Source organism: Gymnodraco acuticeps, unplaced genomic scaffold (assembly GCF_902827175.1).
Source record: "Gymnodraco acuticeps unplaced genomic scaffold, fGymAcu1.1, whole genome shotgun sequence".
Lineage (NCBI taxonomy): Eukaryota > Metazoa > Chordata > Actinopteri > Perciformes > Bathydraconidae > Gymnodraco > Gymnodraco acuticeps.
In genome coordinates this window covers 3,904,247-3,920,723 of record NW_022991154.1, presented here as the reverse complement: position 1 = coordinate 3,920,723, position 16,477 = coordinate 3,904,247, and the positions used below count along the sequence as shown (strand labels likewise).

The 16,477-nt window shown below is 43.1% G+C and overlaps 1 protein-coding gene across 1 annotated transcript in view; it reads right to left on the bottom strand.

Moving 5' to 3' along the window:
- ghrhrb (growth hormone releasing hormone receptor b) overlaps positions 1–16,477 on the bottom strand; it is a 54,058-nt gene that overhangs the window by 14,652 nt on the left and 22,929 nt on the right. Inside the window, exon 3 of the mRNA XM_034237461.1 lies at positions 6,900–7,007. Within this exon, the coding sequence (XP_034093352.1) occupies positions 6,900–7,007 (108 nt within the window). The remainder of the gene's footprint in view (positions 1–6,899; positions 7,008–16,477) is intronic.

Here is a 16,477-nt window from a genome sequence, read left to right as displayed (position 1 = left end):
GGCATGGAACAAGGAATAGAGTTTGTCAAAAAAGATCTGGAAATGATTGAGCCCTGAGACCTCCTTGACCACATCCCCAACTGCCAGCTCTAGACGATGATTGGAGCAGTGCCACACAAACAGGCTTGGGAATTTACTACACAACTGGGTAGCAACGCCTGTTCTCTTCCCTAGCATGACTGAAGCCCCATCACATGCAAAAGAAACGAAACACTGACCTAAAAAGTCCTCGTTAAAATCTCTTCCAAGACACTCCATTAACGCCTTTGTGATGTCATCAGCCGTTGTTCCATCCAACTCGATCAGCTCCCAAAAAAAACGTTTCGGGCTCAGCATCAGCTAATGCTGAGCGTAGACACACAACAAGCACCATTTTACCACTAATAGTGGTAGATTCATCGACCAAAACACAGAGTTTTCTTTGGTTTTCTGTAATGTCTTTTGCCATTTTTTTCTTCAGCTCATGAGCTATGTGGTAGATGATTTCGCCACAGGTTTTATTGGAGTGCAAAACCCTGCCCACGTTCAGCCCATTCAGTTTCTGTACATTCAAATCAATTGGCATGTCTGTGAATGGCCGGCTATGTTTGCCAATTTTATATGCCGTTCGAAAAACTCTGATAGTGGTGTCTAATTCAGATTTATGCATAGACTGCACTTGATGTTGAATAGTTTCACGTGAAGCAGATGTAAGGATGTCAGCAGCTTTTACATGGGCTTGTGATTCTTTATGTTCTTTGATTTTTTTTCTCAGGCTAGCTTGTTGTTTGCCCTTGTCAACACCAAAATGAGACACTGCACACTCACCCCATTCAGTTGACAGTTTCAGTCCTTGTCCAGTGTGTATTCCCAAAGATTTGACATCTCTGCATTTCCGACATCCTAGCTTCTTATCTTTAAGAAGGAGCCATGCATTGGTCTTGCAAAAATATTGCACCTGGTCCGTTGTCCAGCAGTCAGGTGCATTGCTTTGCCCGGTGTTGGTGGTGGCAGTTGCGCCAGCAGCAGCTAACGTAACGGCCCCTACACACGGCGGCGTGCGTTACTGCTTGGCGGTGGGCGTGTCTGAAGCTTGGGGATTTTTTACGAACAACGCGACCAACAACCAATCACATGAATGTCCCGCCCCGGACACACAAAGCGAAGCATTCATGCTACATCCATGCTGGCTAAATATACTGTCTATGCTTGCTAGCTGTCCATTCAAACGAAGTACACTGGATATAAACTCCCCAAACAGGCAAACACCTACCAGTTTCACCCACTGTCTCTGCCACCTCCCCCCATGCCTGGCTCCTCCGGTTTGTATCCCTGTATGTAAAGAGGGACTGGTCATATAGTACCGCCATGATCATTTTCTCCTCCATTTTTTGACATATGGGAAATAACTGCGGTCTAGCTCTCCCAACATAGACGCGGTTTGATTGGCTAGCGCTTGTAATGTCAGATTTGCATACGCAGGATTTGATTGGCTGACGCCTCCGTCGAGACGGCAAAAGTAGAACATTGCTCTACTTTTGCAGCGAGCACCGCGAGAGAAGCTACGCTTTGCTCCCACAATGCAGTTCGGCGAATCGTGACGTCACCCCATTCAAAGTGAATGGGCAGAAGCGTTGAAGCGGCAACGCACGCTGCCGTGTGTAGGCTCCGTTACGGAGCGTCCACACAACAGCGTGCGTTGACGCTTGGAGGTGGGCGTATCTGAAGCTTGGGGATTTTTTGCGAGCAACACGACCAACAACCAATCACATGAATCTCCCGCCCCCGACATACAAAGCAATAGCAATGTTAAAACGAAGTAAACTGGATATAAAATCCCCAAACAGGCGAAAACCTACCAGTTTCACCCACTGTCTCTGCCTCCTCCCTCCATGCCTCGCTCCTCCGGTTTGTATCCCGGTAGATGAACAGAGACTGATCATACAGCACCGGGTGATTCACTACCGCTAGAATGAATTTCCCCTCAATTTTTTTGAATATGAGGAAATGACCTGCGTAGTCTCTCCCAGCATACACGCGGTTTGATTGGCTATGCGATTGTACTGGCAGATTTGAATAAACGGGATTTCATTGGCTGACGCCTCCGTCGAGGCGTCAAAAGTTGAACATTGCTCAACTTTTGACGCCAGCTACGCCAGCAACGCTCCACGTCGCTTCCCAAAATGCATTTCGGCTAAAAGTGACGTCACCCCATTCAAAGTGAATGGGCAGAAGCGTTGGAAGCTTCAACGCACGCCGCTGTGTGGACGGGCCGTTAGAGGCTCTGGAGGAGGCGGCGGAGCTAGTGCTAATGCTAATGCACTAGAACTTGGAGCAGGAGGATCAACCAAAGAAAGCTCCCCATCAGACACAATTTCCAACACAGGCACAGCATTCTCTGTATTTGAAGTTTCTTCCGGCGACAACCGCTGTCTTTTTGCACTTTTATTAATCCACGCTAACATTTTAGAAATGCTAATTTGTGACGTGACTTGCTTTCCTTCTCTCGGGGGCGTGCCTGCTCTGTTCTATCACTCTACATAGCCACCCACTGGGTGGGAGTTGCACTGCATAAACACAACACACGTGCATCTAGGTATGTAAATTGTAAAGCATTAAAACATGGTTTTACTAACAGTTTTCAGTATGTTGTTACTTCGGCATTATTATTATTATTATTTTGAAACGTGTATTACTATTAAATCACGGTCAAATAGGTTAATTTTGACATAGTCGTTTCCACCACAGTATTTACATGGAGAAGATAAGCCCCGCCCCCTCTCCAGCACGTTCTGTTTGAATGACAGGAGTAAACAGCTGACAGCCGCTGTGAAACTCCAGCGGTTAGAGCGATGAGAATGTCCGTTCGGCACCTCATGACGCATCTACTGAGTACCGGGCGGCTGTATATATATATATATGGATGTATAATAAGAACGGCGGGAGAGTGTTGAGTACTGGCACGGTGCATGAGTACCGGAGTACCGCCAGCGGTACTGAGACCGGCCCAATTCCAGCACTGATAAGCACACAATCTCAAAAACATCCGATATGTTAACCGTTAAATAGTAAGTTTTAAGCAAAAATGCCTGTGTTGGGTAAGCATTTGACCAGAGAAATCTGATTGTTCGACTCAAATTCAAGATAACAGAGGTTTTAGTCATTGATAAACAAATGGTCATTTAGGGGTTTAGTATTCCTTAAATGTTCAATCAACAAGAGACAGCACAAACACAATGTTTGTTTAATAGCATCACATTTAACATGCAAATAAAGTAGGATGGCTGATTTGTTTTCCATTTGTTGCCATTTAGATTAATTAATATGGAGCTTTCCTGATGAAGCCTTTTAGATTTACTGACACAGGGATGACTATAATAATAGAAATCTCTCTATTCACCCTTATAGATTCTCCTGTTTTCCCTTTACAGGTGAACTACAATCACAACACGAGAGTAGTTTCTCAGACGTGAAATAACGCTACTGCTATTCATTAGGATTCATCGGGCTGCACAATGAGGGTTAGGGTTAGGGTTAACCCCATCTGCCTGTTAATGATGTGAGCGGTTGGACACACACCTCCTTTGGGGAGGACAGATGACAAACACATGTCATCACTTTGACTCTCACATACATACAGTACTAAACATCCTTCTGACACTGGGTGGGTCTTGGGAGGGAATACAAATTAAGCGTTAGTGTGTTAAAAGTTCTATGACCATTACTTTTATGTTTTTTCCTCTCTTTTTATTGTTAAAAATGTGGTTCGACAATTTAAAAAAAGGTCAATTACTTTCACAATCTTCTTGGTCAAATGAAGCTCTTCTTAATTATTGCATTTGTGAAAACTATTAATATAATCCTACTGTAAGTCAAATACAGCTTCTGTTACACAACCAAAAAAGGGGAATAAATGAGAAGAAGGCAAATGTGATCCTGATTTAAGTCCCCCAAAAATTGTATTTCTATGATTTCTTGATTGATCAAAGCTTCACGTGACACAAAGTTACTGTATTTGAAAAAGAAAATAAGCTGCTGATGTGTGGGGTTAGCATGTTTGTGTGTGAGTCCTTTAAAGTAATACAAAAATATGCAGTGACAATAAACAACCTATCTTCATTTGAACCCAGATTGTAAGATTGTACAGCCACAGTAAATAGCAACATTACAAGTGTATCAATTGGATTCAGAAAGATTTAAACATGCTAAACTGTGCTGGTGAACTTGGAAAGCTAGTATGCTAACGGCAGTGGTAAACTTGTAGCATGCTAAGTTGAAAATATATCAGTAGCCTACATGTTTTCTGTGATTAGCCTTCTAACATAATTAAACCAAAAGTGTATTGTTAACTTTCCTAAGGACTCTAGGTAACACTGAAAGTAGTCTAATCAGGTGAAGGCGGTAAATGATACATTTAAATGAGGCATATTTGCAGCCATGTTCTCCCACCATGGCCTGCAGTTAGCATGACGTGCTCACTCATCTCACCGAGCTCCACGGCATTCATGACGCACGTAAGGTCATCCAGTTTTCTTTGTGAATCCATGTTTACAAGACAGAGGATGAAAAGTTTTCAGTGAAATTACAGATTTTTGTTTCTTGCTGAGAAAATGCCTGTCCGGCTCCTTTAGCACTCACAGAGCGAGCAGAGTGTGGGGGTTTGAGTCGTGGGTGGGTTTACAGATATCCAGCTGCATTAGCCTCAGTATAACGTAGCGTGTAGAGCCCGCAGCCAACGCTGGATGTGAATGGAGGTTAAAGGCTGGGGCTCCCGGGAGGGCGCTAGTGTTCCGACCGCCATGCTTAACAAGCAGCGCCAATTCCTTCCTCATGCTCTTGGCTCTTACAGTGAACTCTTTGATTTTCCAATTCAGTTTTTTCTCTGCATGCAGCCTCCTGTTGGATGGACTGGATCGAACTCCACCGCTACAGTGATTTAACTTATCAGGGTGTCTGTGGAGGCGGGAATCCAGTGGGGTCCAAGAACCCACTAGCATTGAGTTATGAGGTCGTCAACGGCAACCCCTGCCTCCTTAAGTGTTCTGAACCAAGTTGAGTATACGTCTAACTTTCACTGCTGTGTGTGTATTTTACTCTCACTGCTGTTGGAATCAGCATAATTTCTTCATCCATCATCCCACATACTGCACATGCTCTGTGCCTACTACTGACTATTCTGTGAACTTTTTTTCACCAACACTGATTTGGAACTACTGGTAGGACTGGAATAAAGACAATTATGTATGTATATAAATACAATTAAGACATTTTTCATTGTATTAAATCATATACCCCATAACATTATTTTGACTATCGCTTCTGCAATAGATAGTACACAATTTAAGATGGAGACCATGACTCACATCCTAATTTCCGGGTTTAGGCAACAAAAATACGTTAGTTAATGAACCAGATCATGATCTTTCCATCTTACAACTCATGGGCTATTGGTTTGAAGAACATAAAACACGGGGGGCAATGGGCTGTGTTTATGGGGTGTAACCCGCAGATATACTTTTCCATGTATCAGGCAATAGGTTTTTATGTCCGATTAGAAACCTGACATTTAAGACTGGAGCTGGATTTGAAAGGCGATTAGATAGCTGGTTTACAAGCTAATGTCTAGCTAATTGAAGCTCAATTGTTGATAGCTGATGGTTCCATTGATTTCATTTGAACTCGAAAGTTCCCTTTTGGTTTACCTGCATTCAGCTAAAGCCCACTCAAACGTGATTGGTCAATACTGATTGGATTGAAAATGAAAACTGCTTCTAACATAAAATCGTGTCCTGTTGCCTGAAGATCACATGAATGCACATCTTGATGTAAAACGAATTAAATAGGTTTTTTAGAGAACAAGTTATACTTATACATTCACTATCAACATTTCTGTGATTGAGCAACATTATCTAATTTTGTTGATAGAAAACTTATTCCGTTCAACCTTACATTTCCTCCTATTCTTAATATTCCTAATATTGGTTGTTGCACCATAGTGAAATGGTAAATTGGGTTGTGTATAGTGTACTATAATTGGATTCAAATCAGTTTTTAATTAGTTTTTAAGTTAAGTTTTAAGATAACTTAAAAACAACTTACTAGTCTTAAGTTAGGTAGTCACACTATTTTTTATTTTATGCTTGAGTAGATGAATGAATACTTTTTTACTGGCTCTTATTCCACTCCTCTGCATTTCCACAGGGTCTGTTTGCGACAATTCACAGACTTTTCTGCCCTAATTTGTCTCCCAATAGTCCAGAAACATGTTTTTTTATATCTATTTCTCTCTGTCGGCCATGTGATGATACATGAGAAAATATGTTTTTGTTGTCTTTAGTCCAGCCAGCTGGATGAGACTGTGGTCTGAAAAGGGTGGGGGTCGTGAAAACAGTGGGGAGAGCAGCGCTGTCTGCAGCCAAGTCCAGAAAAAAAAGATCCAGTCTACATAAACAACTCAGTGAAAGCATAACATCGGCCCCAAGTGATATATAAATATACCCTACTGATCTGTAAGTGAAAAATTGATTAACTGAGCACAAGTTCATTATCCTAAAAAAGCTAAATCCCACTCTTTTCTCCAGTTTGACAAACCCAAAATTCAACACGGCCTTAAAACAGATAATATTGTTGAAAAACAGAGCTGATGCACTTGTACAAGGGAAAATAATATCTTCAGCTTGGCTGTTGGCAGGTTTAGCTAATTAGTATTATATTAGGATAATAAAAATAATTCTGAAAAACAAAACATAATTTCAATGTATGACAATTAGAATTCCTCAAAAGCATCAAACTAACAGAAAACAGTTAGGAGGCATATGCATAAAATAATATAAGATAATATAACAAAGATCCCCTAAAAAAGTACACAACATACATAAAGTACAATAATAACATCCTACATTTGATTTTTTTGTATTTACCTTGGTTATTAGCAAACAGCTGGGAGACATTGGCGCATGAGACGCTGACCACCTGTCCCACCTCAGCATGATTCCAGCAACGGATATCATCCCATGTTGTCGGACAACCTGCGACAGACAACATTCATCACACATTTATCACTTCAGCTGTTGGGCTAACAGAAAATATACTGTATTTAATATCGTATCATCTAGTCCCAGGTGTTAGCAGAAGTTACATCATTACATGAAATTCTGGATGCCAGATGACCATAAAATAGTGCCTGAGATATGTTCGCTCGTAAAAAAGACAAGGGTTGAGACCAAAATGAGAGACTCACTCCTATTAAATGGTAGATAGAAAGTGATGATATGTTGACATAATTTGCAATTAGTTCGCAATAAAAACTAATAAGGAAAGTAGGAAAATATTGATTAGTCCCGGATTTGTGCGAAAGTGTTTGAATGCAGCATGTTGGCAGGATTTTTCAATTGTGGTAAGGCAGTTTTCTATTAGTTGAAAAGAAACCGGCTTTTGCAAACTTTCAATTGTCAGCACTTTCAAACCATAAATAACATGTCAGGGGGTTGTACTAATTTCCAGAAAAACTCTTTAAATCTGTGGCTTTGCATCGCCGATTGGGCACAAAGGATCGTCCTGCCCTGGCCAAACTCTTTTAATTAAACAATCACTTCCCATTTAATCCTGACTGTAGATGTGAGGTAGACGTTTATTTTCCTCTTTCTTCATGCATCCCACTTAAAATGTGGTTAGTGTGTGACCTGTCCGACCTTGAATACCTCTTAATGCTACAGCACTTGCAACTGATTCAGACACCCAACTAAAAATCGTTTGATGGAGGCTGTGGCTCAGTGGATAGTGTGCTGGACTTGGAATCAGGGGGTTTGCAAGTTTGAGTCCCACTGCAGTCAGCATGTCATTGTGTCCCTGGGCAAGACGCTTCACCCCAGATTGCTCCTTTGGGGATTGTCCACAGTAGTGAATGTATGTAAGTCGCTTTGGATAAAATGGTCCAACAAATTACATGTAATGTAATCTGTATGGAAGCTGTTGTCTGATGGAATGTTTTCTAGGGGTTTCCCCCTGTCTGAAAAAATGAAGGGGGCGTTTGATTTGTTGACATCCTCAGCCCTCCTCTGCCCGCGCTTTGCCCCCGCTGTCCCCCACACATGGCAGATGAGCCATTTCGAACGAGGGAGGGTGGGGGGGAAAGGGAGCCGTAATGAGGCGCCCGTCTCTCTCTGCCACCACAACGCCTCACACATCAAAGCTGCTTTGCTGTGTCAATTAAAACAGCGGCGTGCGGGGACACACCGCCACTCATTCATAATAAAACACAGCTTTTGGCTCCTGCTGGAGGTTCTCCTGCCAAAGCTGTGATGAGGCAAACATGTCACTGGATAAATGTGACTTTGAACCATCATTTTTTGAAATTATCTTGGTTATTGCTACAGGAACATTGGGCTGTTTTACTTTTTTTTGCTGCATTGATTGAAAATGGCACAGTATTAGGCTATTATTGGGTACCACTAATGGCTCTTCCATCAAAGGATATACAGAGCGTAATACAAAAGGATGCTGTGAGCTTGTTTGAATCCCAGGGTGCGACGGCATCTCTGCAGGTGGTGGCGGTAATGTCCTTCATTAGGTTGCCGAGGCTCTGACAGGGTGATACAGAGGAAGAATGGACTGATGCTTTTCATCAAGTATTAATGGTTCGATCCTTTTGTCCTCTTAAAAGCCTTTTTCTTATATTTTTGAATAAATCTCCTCTCCAGGGTCTCAGTTATCCTGTTAGGATCAGTGATCCATGTGACAGACGGTGGTGTTTTGTTCTCAAACAGCTTCATTATGCTAACACATGCATGAGAATCTCACCGCAAGTTAAAACAGAGCTGGCCCAAGTAGATAGAACCAGTGGCGTTTCTAGGTGTACAAAACTGGGGGGGCAGAAAGAGGTCGGGGGAGAGAGAGAGAGAGAGAGAGAGGGGGGAGAGAGAGAGAGAGAGGGGGGGGACAGAGAGAGGGAGGAGAGAGAGGGGGGGAGGAGAGAGAGAGGGGGAGTGTCAAATGACATACTGAAGACCACAGGAGCAACACTGTGAGCGCATACATTTACGTACACAGCGTGGGGATGTCATAGTAATGCACCTTCATACATGGAGTAAAGGTCACCATTACAAAAGTAATTCTTAACAATAACAACAACCGTAATGCTTTAGCATTAAAACACCATAGACTGTAAATATAAGGAAAACACAGACACTCATCATCGAGGTCACAATATCAATCGATCCAGCAGAGGCAAAACACAGAAGATCAACAAAATATATGACATAAATGAACTTACCAAAGCTGAAGGCTCACTTGAAAAGAAAAGCGGCACGGCGGTCCTTCCTCTGACAGAATGTGTCTATCACTTTGGGGATGAAGTCCTGTAGTTGCTGGATCAACTGGCTTTCAATTGAAAGCATGGCCAATGCGTTAAGTCGCGGCTGTCCCATGGTGTTTCGAGTGAAAGTCTTTATCCTTTTGAGGGTGGAAAAGTTCCTCTCTGACTCGGATGTCGTCATCGGAGTTGTCACTATTATTTTGACCAAAATAACAGTCTCAGCAAACGTTTCCTCCAAGTTGTTCTCGTGAATGGATTTCAACAGAGACAGGGCAGTGTTTCCAGTGTGAAGCTCACTGTGGCGGTAGAGCGTGGTCAGCTCAGACTTCAACTTCTCCTTGTTTCCCAACGCAGGCCACAGTTTCACGGCGCAGTCAAGCTCAGGTGTAGGAAATGACAGGACATGCTGTGGGAAGAATGAGCTGTCAACAAGCTTTGCAGCGATCAAATGGTCACTCTGTGAGAACCTCTGTTCCACCTGTGAGATGACTGTGTCACAAGCCTCCTTCATCACCGGCGCTGTGCTACTGACTCGTCGGCCTGGCTCGTCTGTTCCATCATGAGCAGTGGCGGCCAATGCATCAGTTTTCTGCCTCATTTTCTGAACATTTTCCTTGAAACGGCAGAGCGCGCTGTTGATCCCAGGTGCATCGATGCTTCGTTTTTGCAGAGTGTTTTATAGAACATCCACTTCTGGCATAAGCAACGAAAAAAACTCCAGGAGCTGCATAAATGCTCGGTCCCGCAGTTTCTTTGACAGGCCGTATGCCTCACTTATGGTGACCGCATCCCATCCTGGTTGTGCGCGTATATGCTTCATACACTGAAGTAGTGCATCTCGGGTCTCCCAAACCGCGTTCACAGTTCTGCTTTTAAAGTTCCATCTCACAGCCGGTGGCCGTGGGATGCGTCTCTGTGTTGCCTCTGCAAGAGCTGCAACACGTTTTGGAGCACCGGAGAAAAAAGTGGAAAAAGCAGTTAGATCTGCAAAAAACCCCTTCAGGATGCTCATCCTTGCTGAACACAGTTGCTGCAGGGTCAGGTTCAGTTGGTGGGCGTAGCAGTGAACAAACTGAGCGTTTGGGTACGTCTCCTTCATCACCGTCTGTACCCCGCGCACGTTACCGCTCATGACGGCCGCCCCGTCATAGGTCTGAGCGATTAGCTTTTCTTTCAGCTTCAGGGGTTCCAGAACAGCCTTGATGCTGTTAGAGAGACCTACACCAGTTTTGTCCTTTACTTCCACAAACTCCAAAAAACGCTCTGTAACTGTGAGGTCAGGCATAATGTATCGCAGCACAATCACCATTTGCGATTTACAGGAGACATCGGTTGTCTCGTCGGCCTGAACGGCAACAAATGATGTGTTGTCCACTTGCTTGGCTATTTCCTCCCTGTACACATCATACATGCAGTCCAAGAGTTCATTCTGTATGGTGCTTGATGTCCCTTTGAAAACAAGCTGAGCTTCGTAGTGCCGTTGAAGCCTGGAATCGCCCTCACACATTGTCTCGAAAATTGACCTGAATATCCCTGGATTCAGAGAGTCCGCCGACTCGTTGTGGCCCCGCAGTGCTGTCTCACATTTCCCACACAGTTTAATACAGGTGATGATCCGACCAAGCACGTACCTGTTTTCTTCCACCTTCCTATTATGAGAATCAATGCCGCGTCTGTAGGCGCTGTCAATCTGAGCTGCAACATTCACCCTTCCAAGTAATCCCAATTTTACGGCATTTTCCAAATGACTGTTGCTGCTCTCATGCTTCATTGTCCTCTCCGAAAGATGCTTTAAGTCCTTGTAACCTGTCCTCGACCAAGTACCTTGATCTTCACCAAAAAGCAGGCAAGGAAAGCAAAAGAGGGAATTCTTCTGGATGCTCGCCGTTAGCCATTTCTTTTTAGCAAACCACTCAGCGTTAAACCCACGTTTAACTTTGCCCGCAGTCTGGACCATTTGGAAATCCGGTGGATGGTGGGCTAAGTGTCTCAAATGTGTGCTCCAGTAAATGGTCAACTTCATTCATTTTCTTTCAGTTTTTTACTTCTTTTAATCGCTGGTGATGTTAGCTATATGCTGCTCTCTCGTCTCCTCTTCAAACTACACGTGACGTTTCGCAGCACTGCACACGTGAGTACTTACAGCCAATCAATTCTGAATTATGTGAGATGACGTATGGTGGGGATGGGAGCACTCTGCCCCTACGGTCATTATTTTTTTGCCACACACATTCAATAGAAAAATACTCTGAGCATGCGCAGTGTAGTTTTTACAATCACCGTTCACTTAGACTGTGAGAGGGAAGGGCAGGATCGGGTTTTGTCCCACATGGCTCTAAACAGCTCAAAACGGCACTCTAGACACTAATTAGAAGAACACAGACTAAAACAGAAATGTACAGACGAATCAGATTATTAAACATGACCTTAAAATATATTTTATATGTTTTTTTATTTATTTTTTAGTATTTTTTTGTAATCATTATTTGTAATACTTTCTTCTGACACTAGGTGGGGCTGTGCCCCACCTGCCCCTAATGACCCGCCGCCACTGGATAGAACGTACCCCTCAAACAACAATAAATACATTACTATCTTGTCGGTCCTTGGTTGATTATGTGTCACAATGTATGCAGTAAGAGACACATTGTGATCTCGCTGCAGTGCAATGCTATATTCACAGCATTTTTGGCAGAATGGGAATAACAGGAAAGCGTCCCGTTGTTCTGAAATCATTCCAAGAAGATTACCACTGATCAATTTGATCACCTTGTAGTAATACCATATGAATGGAAATGTAGGCTAAGTTTGTTATTCGTATGGATTGCATGGAGAGGAGAGTTATCCAATCAAAAATATATTAAGAGACCTTCCAGGCAAGATCCTATTGATTCCTTTTGAGTAAATAGTGGATTTTATTTACATGAAACGGCATGAATCTGGCATTTAGACAAAAGTTTTAGTTTGTTCATTTGAGCTATCTGAACCATCATACGATTGTACAGTATGATTAATACTAGAAGGCTAACATGAAGGTTTTTTCCCATTTGCCTTTGTTTGCTCATATTTATGGTATTTTAGTCTTTGACCTTTAAAGGTGGACTGTATGTTTTGAAATCTGAAAAGTCTTGTTCTGATTCATTAGAATAGTATAGCGATAACCACTGATAAAATCAATTTAATCAGCTGATAATATTTGAAAAATTGTGTAATACTGAAAAAGTTCCCAGTTAATTGAAGTGTTAAATATGTCGTATGCCGTTTGTGTTTAGTGTTTCCTGTCTTATTTTGAAATGTGTGATTGTATTATTGTGTTCACCTGCAGCCAATGTGTTTCACCTGACCTCGCTGTGTCTTGTCTTTTCGATTACTCTTGTAAATATTTGCCTGTCTTCCCCAGTGTTTTTGGTCGGATTGTCCTCTATTTTCCTACTTGTGTTCCGGCTATTTTACCTCGTGTCCTCCAGTCTGTACTGGTTTTGTTTTTCTTAGATTTAGTTGTTTTGTTGCACCGACAGACAATGAAGATTCGCCATGGCTGTCTCCTGCCGTCCTACCTGAGAGACGCAGGAGGAACGCAAAGCGGGGGTCCCGTGCCGGGCTGCTGGTAAGACAGAGGAAACTAAAAAACCGACCCCCTCTTCCGAGTATTCTTCTGGCTAATGTTCAAAAGCTAGATGAACTCAGAAGTCGGATTGCTTTTCAACGGGACATTAAGAACTGTAACGTGTTAATTCTCACTGAGACTTGGCTCAACGCAGCTATCCCGGACTCCACCATTGTTCCGGACGCATTCACTATTTTTCGCCAGGACAGGACAGGTAATTCGGGGAAAAGTAAAGGTGGCGGTGACTAATAATAATGTGTAATGACTAATAACAACTGGTGCACAGATGTGAGGATTATTTCTTCGGACTGTTCCGCTCATTTAGAGCACCGCCCTGATCTCCGTAGGCCCCTGGGCTTCAGCCCAGGTCAGCTCGTGCATTAAGGCGGCCCTGCTCATGATCACATGCCGGGCTTTTCACCTGCCGAGAGAATTCACATCTGTTGTGATAACAGCAGTGTATATTCCGCCGCTCGCCGACAACAACACGGCACTCGATCAGCTGTTTGGGATTATCGACAAGACCGAGACTTCACGCCATAGGCGGCGTTCATTGTGGCCAGGGATTTTAACACCGCTAACATGAAGAAGGTCCTGCCGAAGTACTACCAACACATCAGCTGCCCGACGCCTGTTTATTCCCCTATTCAACATGGATATAAGGCTCTCCCTCACCCTCCCTTCGGCAAATCAGACCACATCTCACTGCTGCTGCTGCCTGCTTACAGGCAGAAACTTAAACGGGACAGACCGATAACAAAGACACTACAGCGATGGAGTGATTCAGCACTGCAGGATTGCTTTGCATCTACGGATTGGAGTGTGTTTGAGGACAACAACATCAACACACACACACGCACACGGCATCTGCTACATTGGGAAATGCATCAATGACGTGGTACAGAAGGTTTCTGTACGAACATTCCCAAATCAAAAGCCCTGGATAAACAGCGAGGTGCGTACCAAGCTGAAAGCGCGGACTATCGCGCACAGAGCTGGAGATTCGTAGGAGTTCAGGACATCTAGGTATGAACTCCGGAGAGCTATCAGCAGTGCAAAGAGACAATACAAAGACAAGGTGGAATCTGACTTCAACACCCGGAACATGTGGGCGGGACTAAGAACAATGACAGACTACAAAGGAGCAGCGGGGGGTGCTGCGGGATTGTCTGCGTGCGCATCTCTCCCAGATGAGCTGAACAGTTTTTGTCCTCGCTTAGAGAGCAGCCAGGCTGTGGAGGCACAGAAGGATCAGGAGCCCTGCCCTTTTGTTTTAAACAGGGCAGATGTGTGTAAATCCTTTAAAAGGGTTAACCCACACAAGGCTCCTGGACCTGATGGCATCCCTGGCCGTGTTCTCAGGGTGTGTGCAGTTCAGTTGGCAGAGGTGTTCACAGACATCTTCAATATGGAGGACGGAACATGACTTAAGTATAAATAAATAAATGTATGAAGAAATACAGGAATAAATAAATTACGTACATAAATACAGGAATAAATAAATAAATACGTAAATAAATAAATAAATACAGGAATAAATAAATGACGAAATAAATACAGAAATAAATAAATGTTGAAATGAATACACAAATAAATAAATAAAAGAATAAATGCATAAATAAATATGGAAATAAATACATCAATGTATAAATAAATAAATGTCGAAAATAAAACAGAACACACGTTATTATTATATATCTTTCATTTATTTCTACATTTACGCGACATACATTTATTTATTTATGTATTTATGTGTCCGTATGCTAATGAGGTGGGCGGTCCTAACCTCAGTCTGAAGCAGGATTCGCCAATTGTTGGAGCCAGGCAGAAGCAATAGATTTGTGGCAAGTCACATCATGTCGAGCTGAGCCAAGTCCTCTATACATCGTTCCACACGAAACTGGACATAGTCTTTTGGTTCTCCGTTCTCTAAATGGTCCGCTAATGATCGTAAATGATCTCCAATGGCTCTTAAATCAATATCCATAAATAAACCTTACAACTGTGGATAAACCATGGATGTATAAAGATAAGGGCTAAACAGTAAAGCTCCTGCATTCGAATCAGCGCGGTTATCCAGGCGTTAGTAGTAGAGCCCTCTGCCAGAAATGATCACACACTCCTGTAACCAATCCTGCTTCAGACTGAGGTTAGGACCGCCCACCTCATTAGCATACGGACACATAAATACATAAATAAATAAATGTATGTTGCGTAAATGTAGAAATAAATGAAAGATATATAATAACGTGTGTTCTGTTTTATTTTCGACTTTTATTTATTTATTTATACATTGATGTATTTATTTCCATATTTATTTATGCATTTATTTATGCATTTATTCTTTTATTTATTTATTTGTGTATTCATTTCAACATTTATTTATTTCTGTATTTATTTCGTCATTTATTTATTCCTGTATTTATTTATTCCTGTATTTATTTATTTATTTACGTATTTATTTATTTATTCCTGTATTTCTTCATACATTTATTTATTTATACTTAAGTCATGTTCCGTCCTCCATACTTCAACGGGTCCCTGCTGCAGTCTGTTGTCCCCACATGTTTTAAAACACTCCACCATCGTTCCTGTCCCCAAAAAGACAAAAATCACCAGCCTCAATGACTACCGCACAGTAGCACTCACCTCCATCATAATGAAGTGCTTTGAGCGGTTAGTCAAATAATTCATCCCCTCCTCCCTCCCTGACTCTGTGGACCCCCTGCAGTTTGCCTAAAGAGCAAACAGGTCCACAGACGACGCCACAGCCCTCACCATCCACACTGCCCTCTCACACCTGGACCAGAGGAACACATATGTGAGAATGCTGTTCATTGATTACAGTTCAGCCTTCAACACCATTGTGCCCTCCAAGCTGGTCATCAAGCTCAGAGACCTCAGACTCAACAGCGCCCTCTGTAACTGGATGCTGAACTTCCTGACGGGCAGACCCCAGGCAGTGCGGGTGGGAAACATCAAATCCTCCACCCTGATCCTCAACACCGGAGCCCCTCAAGGCTGCGTGCTCAGCCCTATCCTCTACTCCCTGTTCACTCACGACTGCGTGGGCACACACAGCTCCAACACCATTGTGAAGTTTGCTGATGACACGACCGTCATCGGCCAGATCACAGACGGCCGACGAGACGGCGTACAGAGAGGAGGTCGAAAACCTGACATCTTGGTGCCAAGATAACAACCTCCATCTCAACGTCAGCTAAACAAAGGAGCTGATTGTGGATTACAGGAAGCAGCAGGGAGAGGGACACACCCCCATCGCCATCAATGGGACTACGGTGGAGAGAGTCAGCAGCTTCAGGTTTCTCTGTGTCCACATCACTGAGGACCTGACATGGACTCTTCACACTACCACCATCACCAAAAAAGCTTAACAGCGGCTCTTCTTCCTCCGCAGGCTGAGGAGGTTCAACATGGACTCTAGGATACTCTGCAACTTCTACAGGTGCACCATAGAGAGTATCCTGACTGGCTGCATCACGGCCTGGTACGGCAGCTGCACCACCCTTAATCGTAAGGCTTTACAGAGGGTGGGGAAAACTATAGGTTACTTACGT